General features: G+C 36.1%; 1 protein-coding gene across 4 annotated transcripts in view; it reads right to left on the bottom strand.

Annotated features, from left to right (window-relative positions):
- Positions 1–3434: 3434 nt before the first annotated feature.
- The window catches only part of TMTC2 (transmembrane O-mannosyltransferase targeting cadherins 2), a 252735-nt gene continuing 239272 nt past the window's right edge, over positions 3435–16897 (bottom strand). For 2 of the 4 annotated variants that reach the window (XM_065669680.1, XM_065669710.1), the window contains one exon: positions 3435–6372. In XM_065669680.1, the coding sequence (XP_065525752.1) occupies positions 6193–6372 (180 nt within the window). In that variant the 3' untranslated portion in view covers positions 3435–6192. The remainder of the gene's footprint in view (positions 6373–16897) is intronic. The other 2 variants (XM_065669690.1, XM_065669700.1) reach the window with 2 other exon arrangements.

Below are 16897 nucleotides of genomic sequence, written 5' to 3'. Positions count from 1 at the left end.
TTAGAAAGCTGTTCACCTGGGTTAAATCAATCCTGAAATCAAAACCGAACTCAAGCTTAGCCATCAAAGCTGAGCTTCATTTCTGCTTTGCTCACAACTGAATGTTTGGCTTAAATTACTCAAACCCTGCAGAAACACAGCTTCATACAACCAGGTTCAGAGTTTCAGAAAAACAAAAATATCCATGTAACAGTAGAATGTCAGCAGCTAAAGGACCAGCAATGGAAGACAGACTTATGCACAAGTTCTATCAAATAAAAAAAATACCAAACCCACAACCATTCTCACTGTACATGGTTTCCACACCCATTTCTTTAAAAGGAAATCTAAAGTTTTTTTAAAACATAAATTTGTGCTCAAATACACATAAACTGACACAAATTTGCAAATATAAACAACTTATTCTTCCAGCCTTGTGCAGAAGTATCTGTAAGCTCAATAATTTCAGTAAGTAAATGTAATTGCACTTTGTCACTGAAAGTATATTCAAAGAGTATGCAGCAAGCATGCATAATTTAATCTATTTTATCTTACACCTTTCTATAAGGCCCATACTGATGTTTCCACCCTTTTGAAATGCTTCTTCATATGTAACCTTCAAAGCTGTTGTACTCTAGAACTGTGGCACCACAAAAGAGCCAGTGCACAACTACAGTAAATATGTAACACAAAGAATATAGACAGAAGGGAGAAACATCAGACTGAAATTTGAATACAAATGCAGCCATAAAGGTTTTCTAATCAAGTGGCATAACTCAAGGCATGCATTCAGTCTTTCTTGGGTGCTGCAGTTTAATCCCAGCTGGTGACAAGCACCACACAGGCACTCCATGGGATGGTGGAGAGAACTGGAAGGGTAAAAGTGAGAAAACTGATGGCTGAGATAAGAACAGTTAATAACTAAAATAAAAAAAAAATAAATTAAATGAAATAATAAAATAAAATAATATAAAAATATAAAATAAAATCTAAAAAATATTATAATGAAAAGGAAAATGACCAAAAAAAAAAAACAAACCAAACCAAACAACAAAAGGCAAGAGAAATAAAACCCAAGAAAAAAAAGCAATGCAAATAGGAAACAATTGCTCATTACCAAATGACCCCTCCCCCACCTGTTCCTGAGCAGCAACCTCACAGCCACCTTTCTCCCTGGCTTATATCCTGAGCATGATATCGTATGGTATGGAACATCCCTTTGGGTAGTTGGGGTCAATTATCCCAGTTGTATCCCCTCTCAGCTCCTTGTGCACCCCCAGCCTCCTCACTGGCAGGGCAGCATGAGAATCTGAAAAGTCCTTGACTCAGTGTTAACACCGCTCAGCGACCACTAACACATCAGTGTGTTGCCAAGAGTATTCTCACTCTAAATCCAAAACACAGCACTGTACCAGCTCCTAGTACAAAAATTAACTTTATCTCAGCTGAAACCAGCACAATGGGGAACATATTCTACTCTACCCAAACTCTACTATACTGTCCTCTGAGGCCAGCATTTCTGGCTGGCAATGTTTGGTTTTGATATAGTAGGCCAAAAGAACTTAAGACCCTTGTTCAAGTCAGTATTGCTTTTGGCTTTTTTGTTTGTATGCTTTGTTTGGTTAGATGCTTGGGTTGTTTGTTTTTGTTTGTTTGTTGTTTTTTTTTTTTAATTTATCAATGCATTTCCTTTTCCATAGTTTATCCTACCTTAGAAGGATCTTGGGATTCCTTCTTTGCTGTTGGAATAAAGTCTGTCCCTCTAAAATTCTTACTCATTTCCAGAAAATGTCTGTACCTTCTTCCTGACACCTCCTTCCCCATCACCCACATAACATTGGATTTATTCTATTCTTTTAAACACATTCTTCCAATATCACAATACTGGATCTGAGAGTGATTAAACGCTCACTATCTGTGCGAAGCAAGACAGGGAGTTTTCAAATTGCAGGGCCGATCCAACTGAGGGAGCCCATATGACACCTGAGCGGGGCCTCTATTTCAAAGGACCAGAAATAATTCCAAAAAAAATGGTTATATGGGATTCTCTTTAGATTTCCCACAATTTATTTCTTAATCTCCATCTTCTCTCACAAAATCTCTCCTTTGCAACCCTTAGGGATGCAGCAAAATAAACACAGCAATTCAGCCGTCAGTGACTGTTCTCACACTTGAACTGAAGGCAGAATCTTTCATTCTACCTGCACTTACTCCTGTCAGGCAAAGCTGCTATGGGAATGCCTACAACTGAGAGTCCCAAGCCAGATTCAGATGAGCTGGTATATTTAAACAGAATAATTTGGTGCTTACCTTTATACTGGTTCAAATCCCAGAAGTAATACAGCCATCCATGCCAGATGCAGCAAACAAGTTCTGGTAGGCCAGTGTAATATAGCAGGACTAGAAAGCCACCAAAGAGCTGCCATGTGCCTTCATCAGAAATGGAGATGTATCGGGTATCTGCTACCCAAAAAGTGTGATGCTTGGAATAACAGAAACATCAGAAGCACAACACAAGGCAGAGAGAACAGGATCTCACAGAGAAGGGTTTTGCAATGAGATGCCAGAGGATATGTTTAGACTCTATTTCCATGAGAAAAGAGTGACACAGATCAGATTAGTGTTTGCATACTCCGTGTTCATTGTCTGCCATTTCATCAAAGCCTACATAGGCGAGGAATGACCGCATCTGAAGGTGAGGCATGACCTTTTCTTGAAAATAAGGCATAACAGCTGAATTTGGAAGTCAGTGACCCAAAGCCCCTATAGTGCTCTGCTCATACCTACCAACACTTTTCAACCATAGAGCAAATCAGTGCATAAGAACTGAATGCAACAGAACTGGAAAGGTATGAGAAAATTAGCATTAGGTCCACTGAGGTAAGAAGGCTCTGTCCATAGAAAGTTAAGAGAAAAGCAAAGGTCAAAGAACCATGTCACTTCAAAACACCTCATGCACAGGAAGGCAGCAGATTTGAAACGGATCAAGTGACATTGCAGCATGAGAGAAAAGTGATCTCAGACACTAAAAAATCCATGTACGTAGCAGAAGTCTTCTTTCCAGCTTTTGTAGCCAGTTATACATTTTAGAACCATTTTAACTGACATAATGTTTGTATGTCAATTCAAAACTAATTTATAAATATATCTTATTCATCAGCTTTTATTCCCTTAAGAGTTTAGAAACAATAATTAACTATAATAGTTACCATACCCCTTTGGCTAGATGTAGTAAGTCGAGATATTAAAAAGTGCTCCCAGAGAACCTTTCTGAAAATATTATCTGAAGTATAATTGCAATAGAATACAGAAGAAAGCCAGCTGTAACAGGTTGTGCTCTACTTATGCTATATAGTTCTCCCATACGTAAACCAGTCAATATAACTCATTGAATTAGAATAATTTAAAACAAAAATCAAATATTGTTACAGTAACACATAAAGGAATGCACAGTGTATTAGTTATCAATGCTTTATTATTGAAAACAAAATTGAAATTCTCTTATCTAGCACATAAACAATTACTTCTACAAAAAGGAAAGCCTACAAATCTGATAATTTATACAAAGAACAGTTTCTCAAAAAATAAAATTTTAATTTAGTAAACTTGTTTTGTGCTCTTTTTTCTTTTTTTAGCACTGTCTGCAATAATCCACCATAAATCCCTGAGCAGAGAGACATATTTTAAACATGTTTTAAATTTATCCGAAAAGAAGAAAGTTATCAAGCCCAGACCTGTATTAAAAAAATGTATTTTCAGGGACATTCTTGTTAAATTTACGCTAGTCCTTTTTTCTTTTTTCTTTTTTTTAAAGAATCAAACAAAACCAGTTATCAAGGTAAGCATGACACTGTATCACAGGAGTGCTCCCCTTTTCCCCCTTCTGTGAAATGAATAAAAATTACTAAACAAGAATGAGTACAAGTTGAAGGAGACAAATAACATAGTGAATGGTTAAGACCAAGAAGCCATCAAAGTTCGATGGCTGTTGAGCAAATGAAGCTGTAGGATACCACAGTTTTATATTGAGTTCAGTTATAGCAACTATCTAATTTATTTCTATACTTCCAGAAAGTGAGTAAAGCAGGAGAATAAGTTCAAGCTACCGCTGTATTCTAACACTGGTTTCAATAATAAAGTAGAAATTCAACTCTTGAACCTTCAACAATTTTGATTTTCCAGCCATAACACTATTTGAGAAAAGCCTGACACACTCTACGAAACCAAACAATCTTGCCCCTCTGGCCCTTTTGGTAGGCCAGTTGTAAACTTAGCAATGTACGGTATTTCAGAGAGCAAGACGAAATAAAAGGAAACACACACTACTACATTCTTTTACTATACTGACTTTGAAACAGCTACTCCCCAATCTATTTCCATACAGATTTAAAATCCAAGTGTATGATGGGGAGAATGACTAAGAAGGTAGAGTGTAACTCAAGTGTCCCCTTTCCTGTTATGTACACACACTAACCACAGAAGTTGCAAGGAAAAACAAACAAAAAAAAGAAATAGCAACACTTACAGACGGTTGTGTTAATGGCAGGTAACGTTGCTGCAGTCAAGTAATAAATAAATAAATACAGCAAAGTATCCTTCTCTACAGTTTTGTTGGAATGGTGCTCAATAGTTAAAAAGCAAACTGAAAAACCCCAAACCACTTCTTGGTAATAAAGAGATTTTAACAGAAGATCCTGGAGAAGCTTCAGTTCAAGGTGTTCTACCACTTTAACATTATCTCTACCATTATGAGAACACTGAAGCAGATACCAATAGGTAATTAAATGAAAGAGTAAATTTTTGTACAAGCAATAATACTTATTCCAAAGAAAGAAAGCAGTTAACAAATGGCCTGGGGAAAAAAAAAATTACTAAAGCTTAAATATGCTGCAATTTAAAATAAATTATTTTAACATTTAAAAACTGAAGACTAAACCAGTAACTAGGCCAAATAATTCTGAAACAGAAATAAACTGAACCTCACCAAAAGCATATTTAGATATTCGACAGCTCTGGTGCTAGTACACATGTCAGAATATAAACAGAATGCTTATATTTAGTTAGAATCTAAATAGGTAATATTTTTTAAAACACCACCACTGTGAAAAATAACTGGCAACCACCTTTACAATTTTCTCTTGAGCTACACTGTTTTAAGCATGATCTAATCCAGTCCCTTCACTTATTTGCTAGCCTCACTAATTTATAACGTTCCCTTTTCTCAGAGTTGCTCATGAAGTCTCAACTACAGCATATCCAAGCACTAATATTTTCAAATCTCACTTGGCTGAGTTACTGCAAAAATACTGTAAGGACAGTCCAGTTTAAAGTTGGTCTTATCAGACAGCAATGTAGAGAGAGTCAAACACATTGCTCTATAATACCTTTTTCTTTTTCCTTAAGATGATCACACTCTTGATATCAGGGCAAACATCAGTCTTGCTTGTATTGCTAAACCACACTTCTGGACTTTTGTGTTAGTTTATTTTTACCACTCTGCATACACAGCTAATGTAGAATATGGGTGGTTCCTTGCTCATTCTGTCTAGCACACAGCCATTTGACCGTGTATCTCAAGAAAAGTGCATTAAAACTTAACAAGCTGAAATAATATGCATATTCTCAGCAAACAATTTTGAATGCTGTCATCTAATCACAAATGACATGTTTGAAAAAAAAATTACCATATGAGCTGTGAAATTAGTAAGCAAGTGGTTCTAAAGTGAGATACAGCAGTATTAAGACAAACTGCAAACACACTGGATTTAGTATACATTTTAATGAGTTACAGTATCAGCAAAACACTTTAACCTACCCTTACCACTTTTACTCCCATGTGGCTTAGTGTATACTGTACAATCTTCCCTTAATACTTTTATGACAGTATACATTTCAAGTACCCACCCAAAAGTGAGCAATGTGGGATTTGCAATGATTTATCAAATATGCCAAAACACCTTCTGTCAAGTGCTATGGTTCTAAATATTTTTGTGGGGTAACAAGTCCTTCATGAATATCTCAAAAGTCTCCTTTTTTCTATTTATCTAGCAAAAAAACTTATGCCAAAAAGCAGAATAGCTTCTCCTAGCAGCAATTAAGACCTCTGATCTTTGCAGTTAAGTCCAATGAGTTCTCTGATCCAACAACTGTGTGGAAGTTCTAATTTGTGGTTTTAATCAGTTTAAGATAAAAAAAAGTTCAGAGTTTTCATCATCATATTTTGGATGTCTTCAAACCTTGTTTCTCCATGATATTCCACAATTTGCGAAGATTAGACTGAGTGATGACATCATCAGGTTTAAGTTGAAGAGCACGGAGGTAGTTTTCTTCAGCCTCTTTCAGTTTACCATTCAGATGGAGAATGGCTCCAAGATTCATCAGGGCAGCTGGATACTGGTACAAAAAAATGGATGGAGAAATATTAGGAATATTTTCAATTTTTCTTTTCAGACAATCTTCTTCCACTTAAACAAATTATTCCCTTATGTTTGTAGACTTTTCATGGAGCAGTTTAGCAATTTAAGCAAATAGAGATAACAAGAAAAAGTTTCTGAACAGCTGCTGTATACTTTGTGCTTTAAACAGGTCAAGCTCTGGTGTCTACAGGCATAGACTTCTCTCTTTAATGAGGAAACACAGAACTCATAAAGCTTTACATGTGGTAATGTAGGCATAGCACAGTTTCCAAGAGAAAATTAAAGTGATCCAAGAGTGGATTAAAGACAGGAATTTAATTTTAATTCAACCCATTGCCAATAAAGAGTTTATAATCGTTGGGAATAGTTAACACATTGGAACTCATCCCTTTTCTTTCTTTGTCTTAATTACAACTAGTAGAAAATACAATCTGTTCTCAGATTGTAAGGATGTTCAGGGGTTCTAGGATATCCATTTAGATTCAGGCTGTAGCAATTATTTCTTAATGAATGAATAAAATGAACAGTGTTGGAAACACATGCTACTTTAGTAAAAAAGAAGTGAAAAATTCAGAACAAATCCATTAAAAAGCTCCTTATGTTACTAGCAATTTTTCCATCTTTAGCTAAGACAAAACATTTGTTTTTATATTTTCACCTTTAAATTATTCCATTATGAAATAATAGGATGTTCATGATAATTAAACACGCCTGGTTACTGGAGTTAACAAATATTACAAGGGCAGAAAAGCAGATATATGAAGCTGAAGAGAACAGTCTAACCTACCTTTTTTCAACTACCTAAGGTATTCACATGCTATTGAGAGCACAGGAAAGGCATTTGCAAAACCAGTACCTTTCATTTCAAAGAAAACAGGAAAAAAACTACACAAAGTTCAATGCGGTTTTCCCTCTCACGTCGTTTCCAATAAGCTTCAGGAACACTCACTTTTGAAATCACATACTTCAGCCTGAGAAGATAAGTGTTTCAAGGCACCACTCACCAATGATCAAAACACAATACTCAAACGTGAACCCACATGGAAACTCAGCTTCTGACTACTGTGTGTGGGTGTTGCTATGCTTTAGAGGCCCTTCAGTGACAATAACTTCAGGAAAATATGGTATGTAGAAGGCCAATAAAAAATGCACTAGAGTTGGTCTCCCAGACTCATGAGGTAATGGGAAGTCATTCGGATAAGTAAGACTTGTTCCAACCTCTCCACTAGCAAGTTAAACTCATTACTCTTATCCTTCTGAAAAAAAAACCCAAAACCCCTCCAAACAAACAAACATAAAAAAAAAAAAAAACCACAAAAAAACCCCACCAGAAAACCCCCAAACCACATAATTCTTGAATTTTTGTGTCTAAAACCTAAATTTTGTGGTGGAAATGTTGTTCAGAAAATTCTCTAGTTTTGTAAATTTTATTTCCTACAAATATTTCTCTTTTTATTCAGCTTTCATCCTGCTTCTTTTCAGCTATTAACACAAGTATCACAAAAATTCATAAAAAACTGCAACACACCATATTTTCAGAACACATGGCTTTCCAGAGTTTCAAAATTAAGCAAAAAAAAAAGAGTTCAGCCCTCCCTACTGTAAACATCATAATGCGAATACAGTAGAATGTGAAGTTGTTATTTTTAGATTTATTTTGCTTTGCCCTGACAGATTATTTCCACCACCCCTAAGTCAGTTACTTTGTTCTACTAAAAATAAAATGAAACAAAATGTCTTCCTGGATTTTATACAGTTTTCCCAATCAAATACTCTCTAAGATTTCCTCTTCAGTCATATTCTGTATAGGGAAGTAAAAGTAAGCCCATGGGATGTAATCTTTGCTATGGACTGCATATTGTCTCCATCTTTGTAATACCAGTCTCACATACTATTTTATAAATGGAATAATACGCTCTTTTATTACAGATGTCCTGGCTGTTAATTGAAGTGATGTAATTGAAGAATGACTGGAAAACAGCTCCAGTGTATATGGATGACTATATATCCACACATTTTATTTAATAATTTATTTGTAGACAAGATTATTTGAGAGAATTTTCTCAAATCATGAGTAGGATGGTCCGTTCCCACTAACTGTGCTCTTTATCTGTCTCATTAGTTTACGAATCATACAGCTTTTTTGAAAAGCACAATAATTTGTCTTCCCACTTGTTATATAACTGTGCATATGTTTGCATCTAGACAAAGCTTACAATGGGGAAGTATTAAAAAGCCTTAAACCTAGAAAAACTCACTTTAAATAAGACAGAAGTTAAAATCTGCTCAGGGTTAATTCTACAACATCCACAAACTTATTGTGTGGGAAGTAACACAGTTGTCTCATGTGGCTTCCAGAATTCCTCTCCATTTCCTCCACAACCCCCTGAAAATGTGGTATATGGTACTAATCAAATACTCTAAAGAACGTCATATACATAAGACTATATGCCTAGCTAAGAAAACTCTTCTGCCATCATGTCTTTAATTCAATATATAATTTCACTAGCCCATGCAACAAATACATCTAGAAAAAGAACCAAATCCACGCCTTTTGAGCAAACATGAAATTTTCCAGTTTCTACACATCATTCCCAATTTCCTGGAGACACAAAAAATTTTAGGCTGTTAATACTCTAAACAAATATATCCTTGGACATGGGTAACTGAAAACTCATTTCAGGTACAGCTGAAAGCTTATTCCAAGTAAAGAAATGCACACAATTTCAGACACACTGCTCCCTAAGTTCCTAGGGTATCAGCCAGTCCAGTATCTATTGTAAAAGTCACAAGAATTTTGGGTGGCTGCTAGATTACACATCATTGCCATCGCTCCCTGACAGCTATAAATGATGGTCTGAGGACAAGACAGCAAGAGACATTTGCTACAGTTTTTCTTCACATATATTGTCTTTGATTAAAGACAGATGATAAAACTTTTCAGTATGTTAACAAAGGCAGTCGGCAGCTACCAGTGCAATAACATGGGACTTGTAGCACTGTATAACAAATGACACCACCTACTATTTCAGAGACTTGAAAGGAGAAACAGGCCTGCCTTCATTTCCTTTTGGAGACAGATGCTTTACATCAAAAAAAGCTGACTGGCATTTCTATTGGGGTTATAAATGCTGTCTTTTATGGTCTATTGGGAATTATTCCCTTTATTAGCATTTTTACCGTGGTGTGCATGTTTTCTTAGTGTTTTTGAGGGAGGCTTGGGGGAAGTGCGCATAGGGAGGAGGGGAGAAGAATAACAGAGTAGTTAATGAATAACAAAATAGCAAAAGGCATGCATTTAGCTGCCTGAGGTGTTTTCGGTTTAAATCAATGACAGTTCTTCTAAACTTTCTAAAATGACTTTATAAAAACCCTGTGAAAATTAAATGAGAGCCTTTGTTATGCAAACATTTTAATCTAAATTAAAGTCTTCTCTAAAATTACCGAACTATGGAATGTCCACATAATTAAAAATAATTCTGGGTAGTATTTCCAGATTAGACTGGGGTAAATGAGTACAGTACTGAATCCACAAATAGAATGAATCTTAGCGATACAGAAGATAAATTACTGGCTCCCCATGTAGCAAATGTCATATCAAAAGAATAGTCCCAAACAGACAAGAAGTTTACTCCTACATCTGCCTAAGAAGTTATAGAGAAAGAAAAAAAATACAAACACTTAACCTAGCTGAAAACACCTCTTCCATGTTTGTTAGATAAGTATGAACAAACAACATCCCAAACACAAGCAATGAAATCTGCAATTATTTTCCTCAATGTTCTGCTTACAGATGACTTCTTAGCTCAACACCACAGAGGCAGGGCAGCAGATTCTGAAAGTGCATTTTGTTGCTGCTGGGGTACTTATAAGGAAAAACATGCAAATTTTTATTCCAGTAGAATCACGAGTGCAAGCTACTTCTCAGTCATTTTAAAAGGTCACTGAAAAGATGTTGCTAATATTCATCTTGCTCTTAATGAATTACTGCAGTGCATGATCTTGTAGATGTTTGAAAACAACCTCAGGACTGTTTAATGAATACTGTAATAAGCATGGCCAACCCATTCAAAACACAGAGGCTGTGTTTGATTTTAAAACAGTGCAATTAAGGACACTTGTGTTTTTAAGGGTTCCTGTTGAAAAGCTCATACTTAAAGACAGAAAATGTATCCACATGTGAATATTTCATCCCAGTATTTTTAGTTAAATATGCGTGAAGAATTCAGATATTTCTCTCTGATAACTGAAGATACATTGGAGGTACAGTGACTGAGTAGTGAAGCAGCAGAATATTAGTTGTAGCATGTGGGCTGCTTCATCTTATCAGTGACCATGAGATAACATGCTGTCATGCCTTTTTTTCCTCCTATAGTGATAGCAAGAATTTTGACTTGAACTTTTATTACTTGTGTTATTGCTGTAGCACAGCATAGTATTTTCTGAAGCAATCAAAATGTCAACAGCTCCTTTTTTATCGCTCAAGATAACTGTGGACAATACAATCGTTTCAGGGGTGGCACTTGCTTTCAAAAGACCTCACATCTGAGTAGAAACATGACCTAGGAGTTGCACCAAGATGTAAGCATACTACTTTTAAGCATGGGTTTGGGCCATGAAGGTAGAAGGAGAGGAAGGGTGAGGGACAAGATGGTTGCTGCCAACTGGATATTACTCTTCAGTGCAATTCATTGTCAACACTAAATTCAGCAGTGACACACAGACCTTTTCACAGGAGCGACCTAGTGTTGCCAGATAAGCCAAGTACCAGTTATTCCTTCCAGAGACTCATGTTTCCAGTTGGTCCTCTATGTTATAAGGCCTCCTAAGGACTTCAGTTTGCATATACTATGTTTGTTCCAAACAGCACATGAATCACAACTAAGACAATGATGTCAAGTAAGTTGGCTAAGATGACAAGAGTAAATTGTCTAGGAACTGATAACTTGATGGAAAAAGCATTCTGAAACAAGATGACAGGATGCGTGGCAAAATAGTACGGATCAGGGAGAATAAAAAAGCATAAAATTCAGAGCCGAGAGGGATTTCCTGTGTTAACAGCCCAGAGAGCAAAGCATTCAGTGCTGCTGGAAAACAACAAAAAAAGTCCCACCATCTTTGCAAAGTCTGAAAATGGAAGAATGCTCTGCATCTTTTCCCCTATGACAGTTAAGGACATCATTATTTAAATTGCAAGTCTACTCATGAACAATTTCAATAAGCAAGTTTTTGTGTTGACAGCTTTCAGCTTAAATAGTGAGTAGGGGAAATGGAGAGAAAAACATTCTCCTTTCAAGTATTAATTTGAATAAACATTGTGAAGAGCACAGTTTCCACAGTTGTATTAGTCAGATACGGACCTAAATGTCTGTTGCAAAGGTAGCCTGCATCCTGATCTAATTTCCTTAAGACTGACTAACATACTTAGCTATATAAATCAAATTAACAAGCCTAGGCTCAAGGGGAGAATGGATCCTTGGATTCAGTCATCATGTTTAAGAGATCTACATTGTTAACACTGATAGAGAACAATCTCAGTTATTATTTACTAACATGTCAATAAACAGAAAGAGACTTCATTTAGTACTCTACTCATATGTTGTTCACCAAACTATTATTCATGTCCAGGGGAGATGAACACCCTCCTGATAAAAACAAAACCAAACCAAAGCAAAACAAAAAAAAAAGAAGAAAGAAAAAAAAAAAACCCACATAAAAATAAGATCGGGAAAAAAAAAAAAGGTTTTGTTGGATACTGTTTCTCAAGTTCAGTATCAAGTTAAGATAATATACCACGTTAATAAGGCAGAACAGCAAAAGTTAATATGTGGCCACCTTAACAACTGATCGCCCCACAGAAATGTTAGGTCATGTACATTTTTTTTATTTTTAAAAATTATTATTTTACATTTAGACACTCTCATCTGGACATTCAAAGCAGATGACACTTTAACTTGACTGGTGAAGGAGAATAGATATAGAAAGTGTTTGTATGGATCTAATCTTATGTGCTTTCAAACGCCAAAGACTATGCTGCCTAAAATTGTAAACTACAGGATACGTACATTTAAAACCAGAAATTTAAGACTGAAGGAAGGGGTTTTATCATTTTACTTATGGCTGGCAGATGTAGGAGTTTTCATTCACAAGCATACCATGAAGTCATTCAGTTTTCTTGTAGATTTAGATATCAGCATGGTTAAGGAAACCCACAGCTGTAAATCAGTGAAGAGTTCTACTTGGCATGGGAAGGAAGCTTCAAGAGTCTACTTTGCTTCTCAAATTATCACATCAATAGGGGACATTTTTGCATCAATGTTCTCCGGTCAGTGGAGATTTTTTCCCTCAGCATCTTTTTCATCTTAACCTTCAGACACTGCTCAGAGTTTTAAAAACATGGTTATCCATAACCAAACAGGCATATATAGATACGTTACATCTTGCTGCTGAAAACCTACCACTGGCCTCTATATAAATTCAGAGTATATTGTTTTATATATCAGAAACAAAAGCATGCACTACAAATAGGGAAGGCTGCAGATCATAACATCAGATTAAAACGTCCCACAAAAATGTACATACATTTGTTATTTCTGTGTTTCTAGAGTTTTTCTCCCATTGCCATGGATCAATTGCTTTGATTTATGCTTAAAAATCTTCTTAGTAATCACTTTCAGTTTATACAAAAAATGTGATAGACATTTTTAGATAACATACTTGTATTACCACAATAAAAGCTAAACAGGAACATACGTTATGAGTATTTAATATTATGGCTATATTTAAAAAAAAAATAAACATTTTCCAGGAGTCAGTGTTTCTAATTAAGCTTCTTAGGTTTCCAGCTCAAATGTTGTCATTAGTATATGATAGGATAATCTTATCCAATATTCCTACCACTTCAGGATTTCGTTAAAAAAATCTTCAAATTACTTAAATTTTGTTTATAGAAATTCAACTGTGCTCTGATGTCTGCAATTTGATAATTTTACTATATAGCTATGATTATGGTATAAAACATTTAACAACTTCTTTACCTTATCTAACACTGGCATGCTGCATGCTAATTAGGAAGTCTACTCCCAGCAAGTGAGAAACTTGCTGAATAGAAATGGCATCTGTATTATCATACAAACAGAAATTGCTCAGAATCTTTCACTTACAGAATTTTGTTGTATTAAGAAAGAGTTCTTAGAAATTAAATTCAATTTGTGAGTAAATGCATTTTTGCACGAACTTGCTTTCTATATTTTGGAAACCAGAAAAGTAAATGGCTTTGTGTTACTGCCTAAAGATAAACCCCAACTTTAATTTAAAAGAAATGCAAAGTCTTAAAAGAAAAAGGAATATATTCTACTTTGCCCAGCAGCACACATGCAGGGTGATAAGAATAGCTGTCCATATTAACACAATCAAAACTGTCTAATCTGCACAGAAAACTCTGATTTAAAGATTATCTGAGATTATAATCACAGAATTATATTCCCATTATATACTACTAGTATTAAAAAAAATGTTAATTTTTTTCAATCAAATAAATCGTCATTGGAAAATAGAAATGCCTGCCGAAAAAAAAAAAAAAATCATCATCTTTCTGGTTTGGCCCAGATACTGATCAAACAGATCAGTACCCAGAGAAGGTCGTGTAGCTTTTCAAAATGCTTGTCACAAGCATATGAAATATTGCATTAGAATTTCCTTTTTTTTGAGTAAAATAGCCAACTGCTGAATTTCAGAATGAAGAAATGCTCATTTCTAGCCTTAAAATTTTGTGAAGTTCTAATTAAGGAAATTTCAAAATAACATGTTTTACAGCTTTTTGACTCAAGAAGTTCAGATGAATGCCAAGTGTCAAACAGGGCTTTGCACCTTTGGCTGACAAATGTAGCCAGCTGAATCAAATGCTTGAGAACCAGATTAATATTGACACTACTGTAAGTTTTCCAAAACTATTTAGGCATTTATAGTTGTATGGTATAACTTTCAGACACATTGTGCAAATGATTATGCAACTTGAAATACTTGCTTTGAGCACAAAGAATGAGAATCTTGCTAATTTGTTCAAGGTTTATATCATGCACAATCACTATTAAGACAGCTCACACAAAAAGTGTGATGTTAGAGTATTACAGAAACAAGATAGAAAACACTAGAAGATTATGAGGCACTGCAGGATGTTTTAGGATGAACTTTAGCCTTCATTCTATCTCTCCATTGACATGCTTTCTTTTTCCTAGCTTGCCCTAGACAACAGAATCAATCTGTATGCCTCTATTGATAATAATTTCACTGGAAGGGAAGTACAACTGATGTCTATCACACAAAGTGATAAATTTTCCATAATAATATGGTTTATCAATATCTGACGGTATTTTCAAATTCGTCAAAAAATGCAACTTCAGCATGTTGAAATGCTACCAAGGCAATTTTGCAAATAAAACCTCTCTATAACTTTTTAAATAAATCACAAAACTCTTGAGAACATGTATCATTCAAGGAAACACATTTTAATTAGAGCAGACACAACTGAAAACACTTGAAAAAATCTTGTTACTAAAATTTTCTTTTCTGAAATTTTTGCATATAAACCTTAAAATATTCATGTATCAATTTTTCCTTTCCCTTTGTCCTTTTTGATCTGCCTCCTATCACTTCCATGCTTGTTGCATACTGTAAAAAAGTTATGCCTACCCTCTGTCTTTGGTATACAAGATTATGACAGCAGCTGAGAAAAGAGGCACATGCTATTGGCCCTTTGCAAAATGTTGAATTACAGTACTCCACATAATTCATAAGAACTCACGCTCTACTTTTCAGCAGCCAATAGCCTGCAGGTGTTCCCTATACAGCATTTAGCAATTAAATCTACAGTACATATTAAAACTACCAACTTCCAAAGTAGGTCAAGGATTTATTTTTGACTCCTGTAGCTTACAAATTTTAAGGCTGTCATTCTAAAATCTCGTCTTCTAATAGCAAGACTACTGGGCACTAACTGCTTGCTAGGCTTTTACAGGGTTGTGAGTTGTAAAAAAACATACTTTCTGCTAGGGCAGCCTTATTTACCACCTCTGATAAGTGACAACATATTTACACTGTTTTCTATCAATATCAACAACAGCAAGACAAGTTCAGTGGTAGACCTACACAACCCATTCTGAAAGGTTGCATTTCATACCAAATATGCTGATGACTTTATCAAACAGAAGCTTTCTGTATTCTTCAAACTATGTCTTTAAGATATGGACACACAAAGCAACAGTGTGAACAATATTTTCCATTTTAAAAAGCTTTAATTAATTATTTCTGAAGGCACAAGAGGAAAACTAGTATTTACAGCACTAGCTCCAAGAAATCAAAGTTCAATTCCCATCTCCAAAATGTGATGTCAAAAATTACTCAGTGAAACCAGACACTTGCTCCAAACTGCTCTAGAAACATCCTTCCCTGACTGGAGCAAACTACCATCCAGGGTCAACTAGAATTGCTATGCAGTTCTGTGGTCAGAGGATACCTCAGTTTAATTTTCCTTCTCATTATATGTTTTCATTACACATACCACCCATTCTATATGAACACCACAGACTCCTATTGAAATTAACTTCCGGTCCAACCTACCAGGAATATTTTTGTTAGAGCTCATTTTTTCCCTCAAATCAAAGGCTTTGCCTCCTGTGCAATTTAGAATCATAGAATAATAGAATAGTCAGGGATGGAAAGGACCTTAAGATCATCTAGTTCCAGCCCCCCTGCCAAGGGCAGGGACACCTCACACTAAACCATCTCACCCAAGGCTTTGTCCAACCTGGCCTTGAACACCGCCAGAGATGGAGCATTCACAGCTTCCTGGGGCAACCCATTCCAGTGCCTCAACACACTTACAGTAAAGAACTTCCTCCGTATAACCAATCTAAACTTCCCCTGTTTAAGTTTTAACCCATTACCCCTTGTCCTGTCACTACAGTCCTTAATGAAGAGTCCTTCCCCAGCATCCCTATAGGCCCCCTTCAGATACAGGAAGGCTGCTATGAGGTCCCTACGCAGCCTTCTCTTCTCCAGGCTGAACAGCCCCAACTTCCTCAGCCTGTCTTCATACGGGAGGTGCTCCAGTCCCCTGATCATCCTCGTGGCCCTCCTCTGGACTTGTTCCAGCAGTTCCATGTCCTTTTTATGTTGAGGACACCAGAACTGCACACAATACTCCAGGTGAGGTCTCACAAGAGCAGAGTAGAGGGGCAGGATCACCTCTTTCGCCCTGCTGGTCACGCTCCTTTTGATGTAGCCCAACATACAGTTGGCTTTCTGGGCTGCGAGCGCACACTGCTGGCTCATGTTCATTTTCTCATTGACCAGCACCCTCAAGTCCTTCTCTGCAGGGCTGCTCTGAACCTCTTCTCTGCCCAATCTGTAGCTGTGCCTGGGATTGCTCCGACCCAGGTGTAGGACCTTGCACTTGTCATGGTTGAACTTCATAAGGTTGGCATCAGCGCACCTCACAAGCG

This window comes from Lathamus discolor, chromosome 1 (assembly GCF_037157495.1).
Source record: "Lathamus discolor isolate bLatDis1 chromosome 1, bLatDis1.hap1, whole genome shotgun sequence".
In the NCBI taxonomy this organism is placed as follows: domain Eukaryota; kingdom Metazoa; phylum Chordata; class Aves; order Psittaciformes; family Psittacidae; genus Lathamus; species Lathamus discolor.
Note: the sequence above shows the minus strand (reverse complement) of the source record. Positions and strands in the feature narration are given on the sequence as shown.